The following is a 20,990-nucleotide window of genomic DNA, read 5'->3' as shown; positions in this document are numbered from 1 at the left end:
CTGGGAACATGATGCATGTGTATTGCTTTCCTCAATATGTAACTCATTCATCTCCATTTGCACCATTTGCGATTCCCTTTCCTCAAGATTTCTCTTTTATATATCCTCTCCAATGGAGGCTGCCACACTGCTTTGAATTCTGGTTGCCCTTCTCAACACAAATCCAATTCTTCTAGAAAGACCAATGGAAAACAACATGAAGAAAACTTAATTTGGGATGCCTCATATCTACTTGAGTATACCCAAAGCAGATCAGCTTTCATCAGAACAGCCAGAGGTGAGTTATTCTTGGCTCTCATGCTGCTTGCTACTTCCAACAATTAGTTCAGTGATTTTGCTTTACAAGTCACATAAAGTACATTTGCTAGCAACTTGAGGCTTATATCCCCGATTAATTCCTCATGTTACTAATTGCAGAAACATATATATTTGGCTATAATGTATCAGTTGCCATGATATCACCATCACAGTGAGAAAGAAAAAGGGTATTCCTTACCTTTTCTGCATCTTGCTCAAAAAGCCGAAGCTGAAAGCACTGGTCTAGTTTGAGTTTCCGGACATGCCACATCTGATGCAAATGTTGCCGTGTTGAATGCAGCTTGTCCAAAAGGCTGGTGATCTTTGGCACAAGACTTTGGAAGTCTGCACTGCCAGGTATGCAGTTCCTACCAGAAAAACCATCACTGCACCTTATGCACTGTAATAACCTTTGACCTTCACGGTCTAATTCTTCCACTGGAGCTTTAATGACTTTCTTCTTGAGCTGCGTGTGTTCATCTATCAGTCTTCTTGAGCCTTCAACATCCACTGGAAATTCCTTCCTAGCCAACATTTCTTGAAGGTCCTCTAACCTGGATAATAAATGGATGGCACTGTTGAAGAACTCTTCCAAAGAGACCCTCAACTCTATCCATTCGTCATGATTGTAATCCAAGGATCCTTCAAACTCCTCTGTTAGTTGGGAGGGATCTACCAATTTTGCTAGGCCTTCAACCGAAACCATACTTGTCTAAGGAGAGAGGAAAAAAATAGAAATGGACTTGTTTCAGGGAAATAAGCAGAACTCTTATGCTTTGGGAACAAATCATCATTAACTAGTAATTTATCAAATATCATGGAGAAACAGTAAGGGCGGGGGGGACATCTTGCCTGCCAAGTCTAGCAAGGGCCTTTTCCACTTCCTCCACTGACTACCATGGTAGCATTACAGTCTTCAAGGAATTGGGGCAGAAGCAAATGCACCCTGAGATCTGTGATGCAGGCTTCCTAAAACAAAAGGGCAGTTGTTTTGAGGAAGCAAGAATTGGTAGTAATGGAGGATTTAAATAACCCTTATACCTATTGGGAGCCCTTTAAGCATCAAATCTCCAACCAATACCAGGACATGCCTTGCTGACATGTTCCTATTTCAAAAGGTAGAGAAAGGAATAAGGGGATCAGCTATCTGTGACTCAATCCTAACCAGTACAGAAGAATTGGTCAATGAGATAGAAGTAATGGTAACTGGGGGGAAATGACCATGCAGTGCTTTAATTCTTAATTTCATGGAAAGGTGAGTGTATGGTGAGTGTATGGTAAAGGTGAGTGTATGGAATAGAATTCCCTGCTAGATAAGCTAATGGGGAAAGGAGTCCAAGATGGATGGGGGTTCCTGAAGGAGGAGTAACTAAAGGCACAGACATAAACAATCCAAATGAAGAAGAAAAATGGGAGACATCTTAAAAAAAAATAAACCATTAGACTGCACAAAAAGTATAGTGATGAGCTGAAAATAAATGGTGAGCACACTGCTAAGATGGTGAAATGTTAAAAAATTGCCCCCCAAAAAAGAAAAATGAACTGCTCAATTCCTACTTTGCCTCCATCTTCTTCCCCCTCAAGGGGAACTGTATGCAATGTCACAAAAGGAGTGAGGGGCGAGGACTGCAATTCAATACTGATAAGCACCTGGTAGGGAAACACCTGTCTATCTGAAATCAATGTCCCGATGCTTTATTGCTTTTCACAAAAGTTCTATAAAGCGGGTAGCTTTTGATTTCCATTTTACAGTCAGAGATCTTAAAGGACTATCCGATTCAGGTGAGCTATGGTTCAGTGCCACTAAGGAGTGTGTAAAGCTCAAAGCCCTCAGACGCAGCCCATGCAGATCCCATGTAGTTTATACAAGGACACATGAGGCAGAATGCACCAAACTTTCACAGTATGGTAGGTACCTTCCAAACACAGGTGCCTACATTTTCAATGTGCACTGTAAACTTTCTTGTGGAAATATGCCTTTAGAACAGGGGTGGGCAATCTTGGTTCTCCAGCTGTTGTTGAACTACAACACACATCATCCCTAGCCACAATAAATTGCAGTTCAACAGCAGCTGAGACTTTTATACACAGCAGGTTTTACCACAGGTTTACAGGGAGGCTTTAATGCAAACTCAAAGTTGTCCCAAAAAACCTCCGCAAATAGTGGATTTTTTTTTTACCCTGGATATAAATCAGGCTACACTCTAACACACAGTGAAAAACCCAAATTGTGTGTGAACTGCTCCCCAATAACTTGCAGGGACTTCGGGGTTAATCTAGCTGATATGTGAATACACCCCCACCCCCATTCCAGAGGAGATGCAAATTAAAGGGCTTCAAAAGCCCTGTGTGAAAAGCTTCCTGGAGCATTTCCACACAGGGCTGTTGCTGTGAATCTCCTTCAGAAGAGAGTGTGTGCATTCACACACTGGCCAAACTTACCCCAAAGTGCATTTGAGATCGTGGGAAGCACTCCACACATAAATCAGGCTTTGTCTTCCGAATTCTAGCTTATCTAGAATTTAAAATGCTTTTTAAAATGGGTTTTTCTGAAAATGCTGGAGCAAACAGGGAGAGGCACTGATGTAGAATCATTAACATGATAAGAGGGAAACACTCTTTAGGAATGCAGATATAGCTCTTGAGAAATGCAAATTGAGCAGACTTGCCTAGCTGCAGGAAGCAAAGTCTTTAAGTTCTAGTTACAAAAGTAAAACTTCTGTGTTTGCTCAAGCTGACTTTTTTGAACAATATTAGTCTGCTGGCTTAAGGTTTTACACTACACATGCGCTGGAAAAAAGGGAAGACATCTGTTAGTGTATACAAATGCTCCCAGTCTAGGACATGAGGTTTTGAAGGCAACATTGTGTTCCTACCCAAAGGAGTGCTCTCTCTCCCGCTCCCCATTGGCTAGAAGGAAAACATGGAGGCATGCAATGTGAACCTGCACCAAAAGGAAACTCGAGAGCAGAGGCTGCTTCCCTCATGCTGCAAGTGTAATTCGAAGTGGCTTCGCTCAACATTTACCCTGTAGCTTTACTTGCTGTGCATAAAAGCCCCTGCAGAGCTAAGTTTGCCTACCCGTACTTTAGAATGTGAGATGTGACTAATCAAGAAGGTAACTGAGTGAGCTGGAATCTTCTGAAACCAGATTTCCCACAGCCCAAATCAGTATTCCAGCCATTGGCACCACAGTTTAGCTTTTTAAGGATTCCGTTAATGGGTTGCTTTTAAACTTACACATTTTACTGAAAGGAACCTTTTAGAAAGCATTGGGGACTACATTTACAATGCATTAATTGCACAATGCCTAAGATGTTGTGCTACCATTTGATTGCACTTTCAGGAACAGACTTTTTTTGAATCACTGGTGCTTTTGAAGCTAAAGTAGCCATTAGAAACGTATTGTGGGGGTAGGGAGAGAAATATTCCTGTAACATAGCATTTTAAACCAATATGCATATTCTGTATCACTATAGATGTAACTTTCTCATAGCCCTTAGCTATTCTGGCTTGAATGCTCCCCTAAGTAGATACACAATATTACATTGGATTCGTCTTTTTGGATTATATAGCCATTATGTAGGTTTCAGGCATGCGACTAGAAGCAGGTGCTTTGCCCTGCCAAAATATACATCATACCGCTCTGTATTTTCTTTCAGATTATTCCAGTTGGCTTTTGCCACAGGCAGATCACAAGCTTCCACATGGCTGATATTTTTCCACCCTTCTGAACTATTATTAAGCAAAATTAATGTAAAAATTAAACGCCACTGGAGTATTTATATAAGAACGTGCCGTGGATATAAAGAGCCACTTACAAGTCATGGGGGGGAAGTTACATCAATTAATGTATAAAAAATTTGTAATGTGTAAAATGCTTTGCCAATCTTTATCCTATAGATAGATAGATAGATTGATTGATTTCTATACCGCCCTTCCAGAAATGGCTCAGGGCGGTTTACACAGAGAAATAACAAATAAATAAGATGGATCCTTGTCCCCAAAGGGCTCACAGTTTAAAAGAAAAATAAGATAGACACCAGCAACAGTCACTGGAGGTACTGTGCTGGGGGTGGATAGGGCCCGTTACTCTCCCCCTGCTAAATAAAGAGAATCACCACATTAAAAGGTGCCTCTTTGCCAAGTTAGCAGGGGTTAGAATCATAGGTTAGAATCAGAGAATAATAGGATTTGAGAGTTGGATGGGACCTCGGAGGGTTTCACCTCTGCTTGGTGCAGGAAACTGCTGCAGCATCCCTGACAGATGCCTGCCCAGCCTCTGGTTTAAAACATCTACAGTAGGAAAGCCCATCACTGCACAAGACAGACTGTCGAGCAGTTACAATTAGAAAATTCTTCTGATGGCTACCCTAAACCCACTTCCTTGTCATTTCAACCCATTGGTTCTCACCCTGCCCTAAGGAGCAAGAGAGAACAAGCTCACTTCTTCTACATGAGACATTTTAAGACAGCCACCACATCCCCTTTTAGGCTTCTCTTTTCCAGGCTAAACATATCCAGCTCCTTCAACCTCAGAGGAGTATTTTCAGACCCCTCGCCATCCTTGCTGCTCTCCTCTGAACCTGTTCCAGTTCACCAATGCCCTTCTTAAAATGCACTGCTTAGAACTGGACATAGCTTGTTGTCTTAACAATCCTGGGAAGGACTTGATGATTTCTAAGTCTGTGCATGGAACAGCCTGATCCCAATCCAGACCATGCTTGCATTGTGCACACAACGCAGGGGGTGATCTGAATTACATTGAGCCGATAATGAACATAGGCTCGATGTATCAGGATTTGCAGGAAGAGGCGGACTTACCTTTTATTAAAGATCCAGATTGACTGAAGAAATTTGTTGCCTTCTGGACAGTCACAACAGCAGCAGCATTAGCATTTCAAATTGCCTGATCTCACCATATAATGTCCCAGGAAAGGAAACAATGTCATGACTTGGGATGTGCAGATTGATTCAGGTACGAAACAATCTGTACCTGAATCTAGCTGATTCAGGCAATTTGTAGACAGAACAAATTGCCCCTGTGCACAATTGCCCAGATTTGGGTACAAACCAAATCACGCATATTTGGACCTTAAAAAATTCAAAAATTCGGTCCTCCATTTTGTGGCCACAGTGGGTTGGGTGGTAGTGCCCAATGCGTGGAAGCTACCACCCAAATTTCAGAGAAATTGGGCAAAGGAGTGATTTTTTAAAAATAAATAAATTGAAGTTTGCGCATCTTTAAGCTTTCCCCCCATAGGGAATGGGGATTTCAGCAGCCCCATAACTCCATGTGGGGGGACACCAGGGTGGCTCAGAGTGGGTTTTTGTGGGTGGTAGTTCCCAATGGGTAGAAGGAAGCTACCACCCAAATTTCAAAGAAATTGGCCAAAGGGGTGATTTTTACCAAATTTCTGAAGTTTGTGTATCTTGAAGCTTTTTCGATAAGGAGTGATGGGGATTTCAGCAGCCCCATAACTCCACATGAGGGGCACCAGGGTGGCCCAGAGCAGGTTGTGGTGTAGTGCACATGGGGTTCAAACCAGCCCCCAAACCACAAGCCCATGGGATACTGGGTTTTGTTGTAAGAAAATCCTCTGTTTTGTTGATAGTGGGTTCTCTGATCATTCATTATTTTGCACTAAAGATGATGAATAAACAAAGATGTTCATTCATCATCTTTGGTGCAAAATGATGAATGAACTAAGACTCCACCATCATTGTTCGTCTTTGAAATTTGCATGGTAGCTTCCTTCCACCCATTGGGCATACCACCCACAATAACCTTTTCATGCAAACTTTAAAAAAATGTGCAAGCTTTTAAAAAAAATCACCCCCTTGCCCAATTTCTTTGAAATTTGGGTGGTAGCTTCCACCCATTGGGCACTACCTCCCACCCCAACCCCACTCTTTTACCCCGGAACCCCTTTTTTGCCCCAAATTGATTTGGATTTGGATTTATTCAGATCCAAATCAAATCTGGGGTGATTGGGGGGGGCAGATTCGGACCCAAAACAAATCAGGAGTGATTCAATTTGGGTAGAAATTGAATCGGAAAAATTGATTCATGCACATCCCTAGTCATGACGTTGCATCTTTTTCTTGGTGCATTTCCAGGGCGGGTGTGTCTGTGCCCTATAGTTACCTGCTTATTCAGGTTGCATTGACCTCACTCTCAACTGGTTCATTTGCCTCAGTGATGTCAGCACACAGCCAAATCGTAATTTCATCTCATTAACTACATCATTGCCTGGGTTTGCCTATGTAATTAATTCAGGAACTACATACAGACATTAGAAAAAAGACAAATTACAGCAAAGCAGCAATGAGAAGAAATAATGGCAGTGAACAGGGTTGGAAAAAGATGAATGATGAGGAGAATTTTTGAGGGTTTTTTTGCTCCCCGCAAGTATTATTTTCAACTTGAAAATCAAAATAGGAGACTATTTAGCACAGCCCTACTACAATGGAAGGAGAGTACATTTTTAGAATTCCTATTATCCAACAGCCTTCTTTGGGGACTTTTAAAAATGTTATCTCCCCATTCATACAAAGCAATTCGTCCTTCACAGCAGGCTCACTGTTGAATGATGGTTATCATCTCATAATAGAGTTGTACTGAAAGTGTTAACGAAAAATGAAAAAATAGCCAAGGGAACTACGGAATGAACATGAGAACAAGTCGAAGTTAAGACAGTCCTTTGATTAAAATTGTTCCAGAAAGGAAAGCTGGAACCTTTGAAACATTTTCTCTCTGTTCCTTAGATCTAGAGGTGATGTTCTGCTTCACAGACCTACTAGTCAGGAGATAAAATCTGTGCACAGAGCAGGACCTTTTCTGCTGTGGCACCTTTTTATGAACACTGCTTGGCAGGTAGACAGGCTACCCCTATATGCATTCCACTGGATAGTCAAGATTCTTCTACTTCCAAAAGCTTTTAGGTTCCTCTTTGCTTTGTTGTCCTTAACATGGAATTATCATTTATTTACTATTGCCCTTTGTTTTAGGCAATTTCTATGCGTTTTTAAAATGGCTTGGTTTTAATATGATTATGCTTCATTAAACTGTTGATCTTTTAAAAGTGGTTTAAGAACTCTGATAAATAAAATTAAAGCAAATCCTGTTGCTGCCGAGTTTGAAAGAGATTCAGCAAAATACATTGTACCTTTGCATCTCTGCGTGCAGCTAGACATTATGAGAAATACGTGGTTGCCACTAAAAGGAGGAAAACTCTGCGGTCTTCCACATGACCTCGGCTGAAAGTGCGGGTGGGCTGGGGAAAGGCAAGGAGCTCATCTGCATTCTCCCATAGACGAGCGGCAACCATCTGTGCTCTTGCCACGCTACGCGCCTACACAAGCGGCAGCACAGCAAGGGTTGTAGCTGGGAGCAGGAGGACTTCCCCCTCCCGCATCCCAGGGTATGCCGCGCCAGAAGCGTGACCGCTCCTTCCCCCCAGCTCGCTGCCAGAAATTGCAGTGGGCCGGGAGGAAGCTTTTTAACCTGGCGGTGATCGCCCAGATGATCACCTGCCAAGGTTAAGCGAGGAGAAGCTACAGGTTCGCTTAACCTCAGCTAAACACCGGAGTTTCAAGTTGGGTTAGGTGGGCGGGCAGTGGCGGGATTGGGCTCGATCCCAGTGCTGCACAGGAACAGCCAAGCCCACGCCAGGGCTAGGCTGCTTGTGAGATCTGCCTCTGTGTCTAGTCGTCTTCCCCAAAACAGTTTTGGGCGGCCCATGTCTGCCTTCACATCGAGTTCTGCACTCAGGTTTAAATTGTCCTACTAGACATGTAAACAACATTGTACAAGTCTCTAAAATGCTCCTTGGTTGGAGATATTCTGAAGCAGAAAAGAACAAAAACCTTAGTGTGTCCATAAAATGACCTTTCACTTTTTACAATGGATGGTAAATCATTCTAAAAAGCAGCAAATTTTAAGAACTGCCAGCTGGAACAGCGACCCTTTAAAATTTTGAGATGAACATTAAATTTAGCCAGAGTATGTCTGTGCAGACCGAAGATGCCTCACTTGGTTTTTAAAACAGCCTCAAAAATTCTCCTCACCATCACAATCTGACTTTTCGACACGAAGGTATGACAGGAGGTATTTTTATTTAAAGTATTCTGCTGATACATTTATTATTCAGATAGGCTCCCCTTGGGGAATTTGAGATGAATAGGAATATATTATCAAACTTCATCACAAAGAGAAAAGGGATGTGGGAAGACAAGGTAGCAGCCTATCAGCTGTCACATTTCTCTCGGTTTCAAACATACCCAATCAAAACCGCAGTCTGCTCATTCAATCTTTCCAGGAGAAAAGAAAAATAATTTGCAAAAGCACTTTGGAATTAATGACAAGGGAGCTTGTTGGGTCATCTCTCTTGTTGACAGCAACCTCCTGGAATTTATATTAGTCAATCAAGTGTCAGCCTTGCTCATTTTTGCTTACCAACAGTTTGTGACTGACTGCATCCTCCGGGGGAATCTGGCCATCTTGGGGGTTGTTTGAGTGTCAAAAAAACAACCTAAGGAACAGGTTTCTCTGCAGGAACAGCAGCACAACTTCTATAGACAGCCCTGCAGGGCTTAGCTGCAGGGCTGTTGGCACCAGGTGTTATCAATGAATTGTCTAATGAAACCATATCCTGGCACAAATTTTCAAGAACATATTTGGTTCTTGCTAAAGATCAATTTGAGCCATTTTGAAAGGGTGGTATATAAATTGAATAAATAAATAAATACCTACTGGATGTACTTTGCTAAACTTCTGTACCAGTTATGCAGTCACTGTATGTCAAACCAAAAGCCAAAGCCAAAGCTATATGCACCAAGCTTAGGTTTGTGTTTAATCAAACAGACTGGATTTGTTCTTGTTCGTTGCATATGGATGTGTGCCCTTCATTCAAATGGAAATTCCTTATAAACGACTTTTGATCTTACCTCAAAGATAAATTTTGAACTCCCAAAATTTGTCTTCTGCTTCTGCCAGAAGTTATCAGGCTTGATTATAAGGGCAACGTGAATTTCAGCAGGGAAGGCCTCCTGAAGCGTCTTCAAGAGAGGCTTGATCAGGTCCCACTTAGACCCTCTCATATCAATGATGACAGTGAACCCTCGTTTGCAGACATCTTCACTGTAAGGATAAAACATGGGATAGATAATGTGCTTTCAGTGGTACGCTGCAAGGCAAATCTCAAGTGAAACAATAAGCAAGCACAAGCATAATCTCTTCTGACATACTCGGTTGTCCATTCAAATAGTCTAGTTTCCCTCCTCCAATGATTTCCATTGAAGCAAATGCTATTATTCACCAAAGGAACTTGCTCTTTTGCTCACAGCTATTGCTAGTAAGATGTTTCTTCAAGTGCACAATCATTCACCTTCAAACCAACTCTGTCACATAGTTCATGACCTCCAGCATGAAATGTAGTTCAAGAGACATGTGGCTTGCCCAAGGTCATACAGTCAACCTCTGACTGAGATGGGATTTGACCTTAAACATGTTTCCAAATGAAAAGGACACTCACAAATATCAGCGCTAAAATAGCATCATATAGCAATTTCTGGGATCCCAACAATTATTTGCATGTGAGTACTAGTCTTGCTAAAATATATTGGGGAAAACAGATGAAGGGATTATTATTAACCTTCAGGCGTGGAGGAAGCCAAGCGGCGACCCGTGTCCTGCCATTTCCATGGGGCTCCCCCCATCCCCATCCCCTGTACCTGACATGTGACATATATCAGATGCAGGGGACATGGCTTCGCTCCCAAACAGGGCCCGGTGGCTCCATTCGGGAGTTAGATCGGCCAGCTCATCCACAGCTCGTCTAGAGCAAAGGCAGGGAGGGCCGCGCTGTGAATGCAGCGCTGGCCAATCAAATTCCCGAATGGGGCCACACAGACCCGTTTGGGAGCAAAATCAGCCAGCGCTATGTTTGTAGTGTGGCCAGGAGTGGCTCTCCCTGCCTTTAAAAGGCAGGGAGAGTTGCTCCAACCGCACTGAGAACCAGCGCTGGCTGATTCCTCTTACAAATGGGGTCACACGGCCCCGTTCAGGAGTGAAATCATGCCCCCGAGTCTGACATCAGATGCAGGGGGCTGGGGCCACGAGTTGTGGTTCCTGAGTGGTGGCGGCCCAGGTTGTTTGAACCCATTTGCCCAATGGTGGCTCCGTCCCTGTTAACCTTGCTAATATTTCCCTGTTTCCTGTGATTTTTATAAAGCCTTGAATGGGGTTCCCAACCTTTTTTAAACAAATGTACCCCTTCTGTCACAAACCTTCAGTTCAGGTAGCCCATAGAGATTTTTAGTGTATGTGCACACAAATTTAAGTGTTAGTGTTAGAGAGATAAGCTGCTCCAGTCAATGGGTCACATCCAGGGGAGGGGCATGCTGAGTATCATAATGTAGCCAGCCAATTAGGATGAGAGGAGGGTCTTCACCTCCCTCCCTCCCTTCTTCAGTGGACACATTGCTGAGGATGCATCAACTTCAAGCCTATATGATCTTCAGATCGGAAACAACACAGCTGCAGCTGAAAAGCAAGAGGGCTCTGAGTACCCCCTGGGAGCCCTTCAAGTACTCCTAGGATGCCCTGTTGGGAACCCCTGAATAGCACAGTGGAAAGCAATCAACAATAAGAAACAGAAGAAATAAAAAGAAAAATCTGAGAGACTTCCAAATGCTGCAGACATGTGTGGTGTTTCCAATAATGGTAGTAGCCAATATAATAGGTGCCCATACAACCTCAATCCACATAGCACTAATGATTGTAATTAAATGCTAGTGGGGAGGAAACTCACTTTTCCCGAGCCACAGTGTTCAGGCTGAATGCTAGGGGAAAGAAAGTCAAGTTCTCATAAGTACTATCACGAGAAAAGACTTCTGAGTAGGGTCCACACATGGTCTGAGAGGTTTGTATACCCACCTCCCAAATTGCTGGCCATTTGTTTTATCAAATATGTTATGCCTTTGTTTTTCAGTAAACTTAAGGAGTCTGAATGGAATCATTAACAGATAATAGAAAGTCAGCAACTTTTTATTTATATATCTATCATATTTTAATACCACCTGGTATGTACATCTCTAGTCGGTGTACAAAATTTAAAACGCAAAGGGGCTATTCACATGGCTCTTCGCACGGTCAGGCAGGTGGCGGGGTGCAGGGTTCAACCTACCTTCTCCCGGGGGGGGGTGTAACCCCATCCAGAACAGGCAGATCTAAACCATCTCTCAGGTCCTGACCCCACACAGTCCGTCTTATTTGGATTCAATTTCAATATGTTATCCCTCATCCAGCCCATTACTGCCTCCATGCAGGCATTTAGAGAAATTATGCCATTTCCTGATTAGGTCGATATGGAGAAATAGAACTGAGTATCATCAATTTATTGATAACTCCTTGCACCAAATCGCTCAATGATCTTTTGCAGTGGTTTCATGTAAATGTTAAAGAACATTGGAGATAGTATGGAGCCTTGTGGAACTCCATACTTTAGTTCTCACTTTGCAGAGCAGCAGTTTCCAAGTCACTCCATCTGGAATCTACCAGAGAGGTAGGAATGGAATCTCTGTAAAACAGTGCCTCCCAATCCCACCTCCCTCAGGCGATCCAGAAGGATACCATGATTGATGTGATCAACAGCTGCCGTGAGATCCAAAAGGATCAGCAGAGTCACACGTCCTGTGACGATAGCCAATTGGAGATCACCCATCAGGCCGACCAAGACAGTCTCAACCACATAGCCCAATCAAAAGCCTGTTTGAAATGGGTCTAGATCAGGACTGCTCAGCTTCAGCCCTCCTGCAGATGTTGACCTACAACTCCCATAATCCCTGGCTATTGGCCACTGTGGCTGGGGATTTGGAACATAGGAAGCTGCCATATACTGAGTCAGACCATTGGTCTATCTAGCTCAGTATTGTCTTCACAGATTGGCAATGGCTTCTCCAAGGTTGCAGGCAAGACTCTCTCTATGCTCTATCTTGGAGAAGCCAGGAGGGAAGTTGAAAACTTCTGCTCTTCTCAGAGCAGTTTCCATCCCCTAAGGGGAATATCTTACAGTGCTCACACTTCTAGTCTCCCATTCATTTGCAATCAGGGTGGACACTGCTTAGCTAAGGGGACAGGTCATGCTTGCTACCACAAGACCAGTTCTCCTCTCCCTTATGGGAGTTGTAGTCCAAACACAGCTTGGGGGCCTAAACTGAGCAGGCCTGTTCTAGATAATCGGTATCATCCCAAACTGCCTGGTACTGAGAGGCCACGAACCACTCAATCACCTTGCCCAACCATGGAAGATTAGAAACGGGTCTATAATTAGCTAACTCTGAGGGATCCAATGCAGGTTTCTTCAAATACAGTCTAGTCACAGCCTCCTTAAGACAAGGAGGCATCCTGCCCTCCTCCCTCAGAGAAGCATTTATAATATTTACCAGACCTTCTCTGATAATATGATTACCAGATGAGATAAGCCAAGTTGGGCAAGTGTCAAGAGAACAGGTTGTAGGAGACACAGTCCGAAGCTGTTTGTCCACATCCGCATGAGTCACAAACTGAAAGTGATCCAATCTAATCCTATAAAAGGAGTTGGCGGAAACCTCCACAACAGACTGCAGTGACTGTAGAATCCAGTTTGGCCCAAATAAGAGAAATTTTATCCACAAAAAAGTCATTGAAGACCTCACAGTGAGTGTCTGATGGTTCCAAGTTCAAATTCAAGGGGCAAGGGGACATAGTAACCCCCTCACAACCCTAGACAACTCCACTGGACATGAATTTGCAGAAGCAATGTGTGCAGAAAAGAAGCGCTACTTGCCACCCGGGTTGTCAGAGCATAGATCTTCAAATGTGCTCTGTGTTGTAACCTGTCAGATTCACAAGTCTTCCTCCACTTATGCTCTAGTTGTCTACTTCACTGCTTCAGCTCCTGCAGTTCTTCCGAATACCATGGGGCTGACTTTGAAGCAGGTCAGAAAGGTCGCTTTATGTCTATTGCTCTAGTGACTTCATTATTCCAAGTTTCCACCAGAGCATCAACAGAATCACTAGCAAAGCTAACTCCAAACCCTTCCAAGTCTTCTTGGAATCTTCTTGGATTCAATAACCTTCTTGAGTGGACCAACCAAATAGGTCCTTCACCCCAGCAGTGGTGGGTTTTGATTGCAAGTCCTACCTTAACCAGATGGTGATCCGTCCATGACAATGGTGAGATGACAGGAGTCCCCACCCATGGAACACCACCCCGATCAGAGCAGAAGACCAAATAGAGCGTGTGAACAATATCATGTGTCAGTCCAGAAACCAATGGAGATAGGCCCATAGTCATCATGACCACTATGAACTCCGCTATGAAATCCTGACAACCTAGTCTTGAAATGAACATTTAAGTCCCCCACCAACAACAACCTGGACCACTCCAATGCCAGCTCTGCAACCAGGTCTGTCAGCTCAGTTAGGGACTCTGTTGGGAGGCAGGGTGATTGGTAAACCAACAGAAGTCCCACTCTATCTTTGGTCCCTAGACTTAGGTACACACATTCAATATAGGCCAACTCCCTGACAGGAATCCTGGAAAGGGGGATGGTATTCTTACAGACCACGCCACCCCACCTCCCCACCCACATCCTCTCACCTGCTGCATCAAACCAAGCTAAGACCAGACTAGATTACTAGCCTCTCCCAACCAGTGTTCCCTCTAACAGGGATTCCCAGATGTTAACTACAACTCCCAGGATTCCCAGCTGCAATAGCCTTTGGCTGGGGATTATGGGAGTTGTAGTCAACAACATCTGGGAATTACTGTTAGAAGCAAAACTGCTCCCAACCAAGTGTCCATAATGCACACCACCAGGTCGGCTGCTTCATCCATAATCAAGCCATGGATTATTTCAGACTTATTTTGAACTCTCCTGGCATTACAAAGTAATAAGGTGAGGTTCTGTGGGTTTTTGGCACTGTTCTCCAAGAGGTTGTAGGCCTGCTGGAAGGGAAAGCAGCAGTTAAATTTCTGAATTCCTTTCCCTTGTAATGGCCCACAGACCTACCAATGCCATATCTTCATCCATTCCCCACCACCACTGGAATAGCTGCCCCAGAGTCATCCCCACTACACCCCTTCTCTGGACAACCCAAGAGAATCTAAGATCAAGTGTAGACAACCCCAAACACCTAGCCATACCAGGCCCAGCCAATTACTAGGCAACAATCAGGGGTGTAGCTAGAGGAGAGGGGGCCCCGTGTTCAACCTTCTCTCTGGCAGCCCCCCAGAGTGAGGGAGATAATGAAGAAAATAGGAAGTGGTGGAGCTGGAGGACCCTCAGGAGCTGGGGGCCTGGGTTCTTTGAACCCTTTCCCTCAATTATAGCTACATCCCTGGCTACAATAACAGTGCAGTGAGCAGGAGTCTTCCTTTTAGGAGTCCAGAACAATACACTGGCCTCAGCCCTCCGTCCCATCTCACCCACCCTATCAGGCAAACCCAGCCCGTGTGCAAGATTACAACAATTAAAGTGAACAAAGACAACAGAGAGCCAAAGGGAGATGTGCACAGAAGCCGCAGCCAAGGTCTCTCTCTCCCAATCCAGAAATGGAGGTGGGGGAGGGGGAGAGAAGCCAGATGCGGGGGGACCTCCTACTCCACAGCGTCTCTTCCAGTCACCCTCTGAGTTGGCCTTATAAAGTGCTGCTCGCCTTTATAAGGGCCAAGAGTTTAAAAGACCAATCAGCGTAGCTCTCATTCACCCTATAAAGCAAACCCAGCAAGGCATTACCACAATAGGTATGATTGTTACAAGATTGTCATTTGTAAAAGATGTTAAAAATAGAGCACACTCCCAATCCAGATGCGGGGTGGGGTGGGGAGAAGCCAGATGAAAACAAACTCCTACCCCACAGCGTCTTTATATGTTCACCTTGTTCTAAAATCTGTCTGAACAATAGGAAACAAACTTCCAATTGTAAAAAATTCAGCTAAGATTAAACAAACTACTTTTGAAGTGTTACATCAGTGGCATCCATCGTACATCTATTGAAAGTGGTGTAATTTTAATAGTGTAGGTAATTCACACCCCTGTAAATTGCTGGAGTTGCAACATTCCTAGCACATTACTCCATATGTGGTTGACCTCAGTGTCTTGTTTTTCAGGGAATAGGAAAAATCATCAGTCAATAGATTGAACTTGTACTTGGGACAATATTTTTAATCACTTATCCTGATCTTCTAACAGCATTCATTACATAAAGATTTAGTCATTCCTTTGGTCCGTTCAGCATGCTCAGTACTTAAGCAACACCAAACAGCTTCCAAAAATAGCTACTTGGTACTTGACAGTGTAGGACTGGAAGAATTCACTATGGTAGAATTCACCCATCAAATGCAGCTTTTTAAGGACTGCTGATTTTCACACTAAGTGATAATCTTTTGTACAGAAAACAAAGCTCATGTAATTTAATCTTCTGTAAAATATGCTTTTCATCAGTCTGCCTGTTACGTCCCTTGAAATATTTCTTTGCTTTATGGTCTTCAATGTTTTTTCTTTTATTTTTGAGGATAGGAAGCCTTGTTTTTGCTGGCTGACATCTAGATTAACAAAGCACACATGCAGCATTCCAGAGTAAAACACTGAAGACAACTCACATAGGGGAGCAATTTTTACCAATTTCTCTTCCCTCTGAAGTACTCCTTTTCACCTGAAAATATGTCCCTGAGGGCTGCATAATCCTCAAGGACAAGTTTTTGGATCACACAGAGAGCTTTAGAGGGAAGAAGAAATTGGCAAAAACTGCCTACACAAGCACAAGCACTCAACTGTTTTGGGTCACATTCAGTAATGGATAACCACAGTTAAATGTGGCAGAGGTTATAACTCCATTATGTCCAAACTCACAAAACCACAGTTACAGGCTGAAAGTCACCTCCGGTTTGCCTTGCCAAACTCCAATTTGAACCTTTGGTTATCTCTAAGGTTCACTGCCGACACCTGAGGTTTTGCTGTTGAAGCGTTATGTCCAACTCCTTGTGCATCTATAACTATGGTTTCATGCCAATTTCCAAACCCCAATATCGTAAATCTGTTAGCTCGGCTAACCCAACTTCGGCTAACCCAATTTACAACCCCCTTCAGCACTCCCCCTATGAGTTAACAGAAAGTAGCAGTGAAGCTGCACAAAGGAAAACAAAAAGGCTCACAAAGAAAACAGTAAATGAATCAAGTCCCTCTGAACTGAACTAGGTACCCCCCTCTAACAATAACTGTTCTTTTTCATTCCTTGCTCTGTTGTTTTCTTTTCAGTTATTATTCAAAGGGCACCAGAGCAAAGAATTAATGGAACAAGAACGCAGAGCAGGAAAGAACAGAACAAGGGCAAACTGGAACTCGGAAAAGTTGAGAATTCAAAATAGAACACGGTCCGTGGTCAGCGAAAGTTGCTAACAGCATTGGTGGAAATCACACACTGCTTAATATATGGCTCAAGAGAACTAGCAGCCAATCAGGCTTCCCTGAGTGAGCACTTCTGCTTCCTCTCTTGTGATCTCCTGAGCCTGCGTGTCTCCCACTGAGCTTTCCTCTTGAGACGTCTTCTCAAGACAAGGTGAAATCCCAGCCTTCTCCTGATCAGCCTGCTCCTGATCAGGATTCATGTCTGACAGGTGTTCCGATTCCTCAGCTCCAGAGTCTGGTCTCCCTGCCACATCCTGTTGCTGTGCCTCTGAGCCCTCATTAGCAGGCGAATCCTCCCGTTCCTTCTCTGATTCTTCTGAGTCAGAAGTCTGATCCATGACACCCAATCATAGAGGCAATGGTGCAGACCTACCCAAGGACATGGCTGCTCCATGTTTTTGATGCTTCTTGCTGGCAGCCTCTCGGAAAACCAGCCCTGCCCCTCCTATCAGCTATGGAGTTGCAGATATGCTACAGGGATGCTGTCATGCCCCATCCCAGATTGGTCAGCCTGTCAAGCTGCACAGTCACGTGGGAGCATCTCCAATTCCCACTATGTTCCTTGCTCCACTCACCTGGCAAATGGTAGGCCAAGAGCATGGGGTGACAGGATAGGCACTAAGTGCTTTGCTACTCGAGGAGAGCGCAACAGTCATGTAAGTTCATAAGCACAAACACTGGCAACATAACCAGGGTACCCCATCACAGCACTGAGAGGGGAATACTTTGTGGGAAGGACTTCCCAGGTTGGGTATAAAAGGCAGACCCATGCAGGGAACCTGGAGCAGCAAAGTTATATTATTTTCACATAAGGGCTGAGGAAGGGGGGCATATATACCCACCTTCCCTGGGTGGGTATATTTGTTCCCTAGTCCTGAGAAAGGGGTATTTGGAAAGATGCTGCATGTGCAGATATTGAACAATGGCATTATTGAGATACAAGGTTAGACATGTGCATAAGCTCTAGAGAAATGTATCTTGTTAAGTGGTCAGTGCTGGTCTGAAGATGGAATATGTATTGGTGCATTTTTGGATCCTATTCTTTGTATAAATGATAAAGCTTTGGTATATATACTCTGTAACGGCCCATAATTGGTGCTCTTTCACCCCGTGACTGAAGCCCAGTATGCCATGATCAATAAAGCTTTGAATCTGATGGAACGGTGTGGCCCATGCCGATAAAATGACCCTTGAGGAGTAAAATTTATCCTTCAATGGGAAATGGTCATCACCATGCTGGAGACCTAGCCCATTATCCCATGGATCACTCTCTCACAAGAGTGGCAGACTAAGGGCAGTGAGGGATGATGCTCTATGCAGTAAAACTGTGGGGACAGGTACCTGGGCAAGTACTGTCCAAGTTCCAGCAACTGACACCAAGCTGAGGTCAAACCCTGCCAGCATGCCCATGTGTGTCTGGTGTGTGTGGGGGGGAGGGAGGAACTCCTGTCAGATTTGAGGGACAGCCACAAGCAGCTGTGCTGTGCTGCTGTGGTTTAGAAGCAGTGGGCAAGGGTATCCCAGAGACTGCTTTCCTAAACCCGGGTTCATTGCTGGGTGAGCGGGCTGGCTATACTTGTGAGCTCACAGTCAATGTTGGGAATTACCCTTCTATGGACACACCACAGCCATATTCCCAGTAGACTGGCCCTCTCATGAGAAGGCTAGCCCACTTGGCAGCAAGCTTCCAGGCAGCAGATTTTTAATGGATCTGCATGGACTACTTTGCCAGGGTCACCCCTCGCGATATATTCTCTGGACACCCCCCCCCCCGCCCAGCATCCTTTGCACTCCCCCAACTGCATATTCCATACTAGCAAATGTGGATTTTCCCCTCCCCTCACATAATGAAAGTGGAATCCCACCACCACCCCTGGCCTCAGAACCACCAGAGAATTTGTGCTTGTGTGGTGCTTTCAGGGTGCAACGTTACTTGCAGGGAGTTGGCAGTGCCATTGCTGGCAGAAGAAGCGCTGGCATTGCAGGGCATTTAAAGGACTTTAAATGCCCTTTCCCTGTTGAGGGCGGGTGAAGCACTCCAAAAAGCATGATTGCACTCAGCATGCCCCCTTCAAGACTGTGGCCAATCACAGCCACCCTGCTGAAGTGATGATGCTTTACCCGCAGTCTGGCGATAGAGCTGGCTGGGATCAGCCTTGGAGGCCAAGCAATATGGAGCAGCTCCCCTCTCCTGCAATGGGAGTTTGGCAGGCAAACATCTGCAACACAATTTGGAGTTTCAAATCAAAACCTCAGCCACATTTATCTCCAGTTAGCCGTTATGGCTGAATGCGGCCTTGGTCTGGAATGCAGCACACTGCACGCATGCTTACTTTACTGCACTTACTCTGCAGTTAGCAATGTATTTTTTCAGTAAAGTACCTAATGTCATAGCAACTTCATTACAGCTGGAAACCTTAGTTACTTAAATAACAAAAGCAGTGAGTTGCAAAGTCACATCTTATGAGTATGCAAAACCACAAATTAACAACATAAAAGGCTTAAAATCCCCTTTGCATATCTTGAAGCTCCCAAATGGCATGTTAATTCACATTTACATTTAAATTCACACTTTGCAAATTGTGTGGAATTTGTAGAAACTGAGCTTCTCTTAGTGTTCCAGCTGGAGCTGCAGATATGAAAAAAGATGCATCTTGCAGTGCACAGGATCAAAACGTAGAACAGCCTTGGTTTAATTGAATAGCCTGAGGAACAGCCAAATGTAATACAGATCGTGAGTACAGAGGGGGAACCCACCCCCGAATGCTACAGCTACTTAAATTACAATCATATGCAGCTACTTAGTGCTGGGGTAGAACTGATGTTGATATTAAGGGCTAAGATCCTGCATCCAGTTACTTAATGTTCATTCACATGAGGATTTAATGAGACCCTGACTGTACTTAATGTTTTTTTACCCCCCATTTCCCTCCTAAATCAATCTTAGAAGCATCAGGACTCCATTTGAAGCTTGGCCATCCTTGCCTGATAGTCATCCTAGCACATGTACCACTATCAACAACATACTCTGTCTTCGAAGTAAGTGGTAATTAGAAGAAGGCTATTTGGCTGGTGGCAGATTACCCAGCATTAACTAATAGCATCTGACAAGTAGCTATAGACGCTGGATGCTAAAATTTGCCCATAACGTTGCAAAAAAGCAGCATGTAATTATCGTGATGCCAGACAGTTCAGATTCCGTGGTAGATGAAATACAGGACCTGGAGGCTTTTTTAGGTGAATGCCATTAACCTAATTAAAGTATTAACAGGAGAGAGAAATGGCTCTCTGAAATGGAGAGCAAGAGCCTTGCTTCAGGGGTGACATTTAGGTAGTGCAGAGGAACGCAATCCCCTCCCCCCAGCTCCACAAGACCCTGGTTTAGACCATGTGCGATCAGGCTTCTGACATGCCTATATCTCTGGTCTACACACTGATGCTATACCCCACATTGCCCCCTAACCCTCCCTCCACTGAAGACTGAAATGGCAGCACTGCCTTCATTATGTTCAGAACTTAATTAACAATGCCCTTTGGTACATTGAGTAGTCTCTATGTACTGTAATTATTAAGGCCTTGCCCAGCCTAGAGACAGAAATGATTTCTCTGTTACACCAGACTATAGTCTGCAAGGAAGTGGAGAGAAGCCTTTAAAAAAAAAAAGGAAATAGGAAGCTGCCTTCTACTAAAATCAGGCCATTGGTCCAATTAGCTCCATATTGTTTAAATTAACCGGCAGCATCAGCACTCTGAGGTTTCAGGTTTCCCCCCAGTCCTACCTGGAGGTGCCAAGGATTGAAATAGGGACCTTCTGAATCAAGGCATGTGGCTCTACCACTGAGCTATAGCACTTCTCCATATGTTCAGTCAGGTAATGACAATCTGGAAATGTGGAACTATTATAAGAACAGCCCGGCTGGATCTGGATCAGGCCCAAGGCCCATATAGTCCAGCATCCTGTTTCCCACAGTGGCCCACCAGATGCTTATGAAGAGCCCACAGGCAAGAGGTGAAGGCATGCCCTCTCTCCTGCTGTTACTCCCCTACAACTGGTATTGAGAGGCATCTTGCCTCTGAAGCTGAAAGTGGCCTGCAGCCACTGATAGACCTGTCCTCCATGAATCTGACTAAGCCCCTATTAAAGCCATCCAAGCTAGTGGCCATTACACACTGTCCATCACCACAGTAGCATGGAACAGTGACTATTTTAAGGAACGGTGAACACAGTGTGATCAAAT

General features: G+C 44.2%; 1 protein-coding gene across 9 annotated transcripts in view; it reads right to left on the bottom strand.

The window, feature by feature from the left end:
* KALRN (kalirin RhoGEF kinase) overlaps positions 1–20,990 on the bottom strand; it is a 920,107-nt gene that overhangs the window by 453,997 nt on the left and 445,120 nt on the right. For all 9 annotated transcript variants that reach the window (XM_053244819.1, XM_053244856.1, XM_053244784.1 and 6 more), the window contains 2 exons: positions 9,247–9,439; positions 497–1,009 (listed from right to left, as the gene is read on the bottom strand). In XM_053244819.1, the coding sequence (XP_053100794.1) occupies positions 497–1,009; positions 9,247–9,439 (706 nt within the window). The remainder of the gene's footprint in view (positions 1–496; positions 1,010–9,246; positions 9,440–20,990) is intronic.

The sequence above is a fragment of the Hemicordylus capensis genome, chromosome 1, assembly GCF_027244095.1.
Source record: "Hemicordylus capensis ecotype Gifberg chromosome 1, rHemCap1.1.pri, whole genome shotgun sequence".
In the NCBI taxonomy this organism is placed as follows: domain Eukaryota; kingdom Metazoa; phylum Chordata; class Lepidosauria; order Squamata; family Cordylidae; genus Hemicordylus; species Hemicordylus capensis.
Note: the sequence above shows the minus strand (reverse complement) of the source record. Positions and strands in the feature narration are given on the sequence as shown.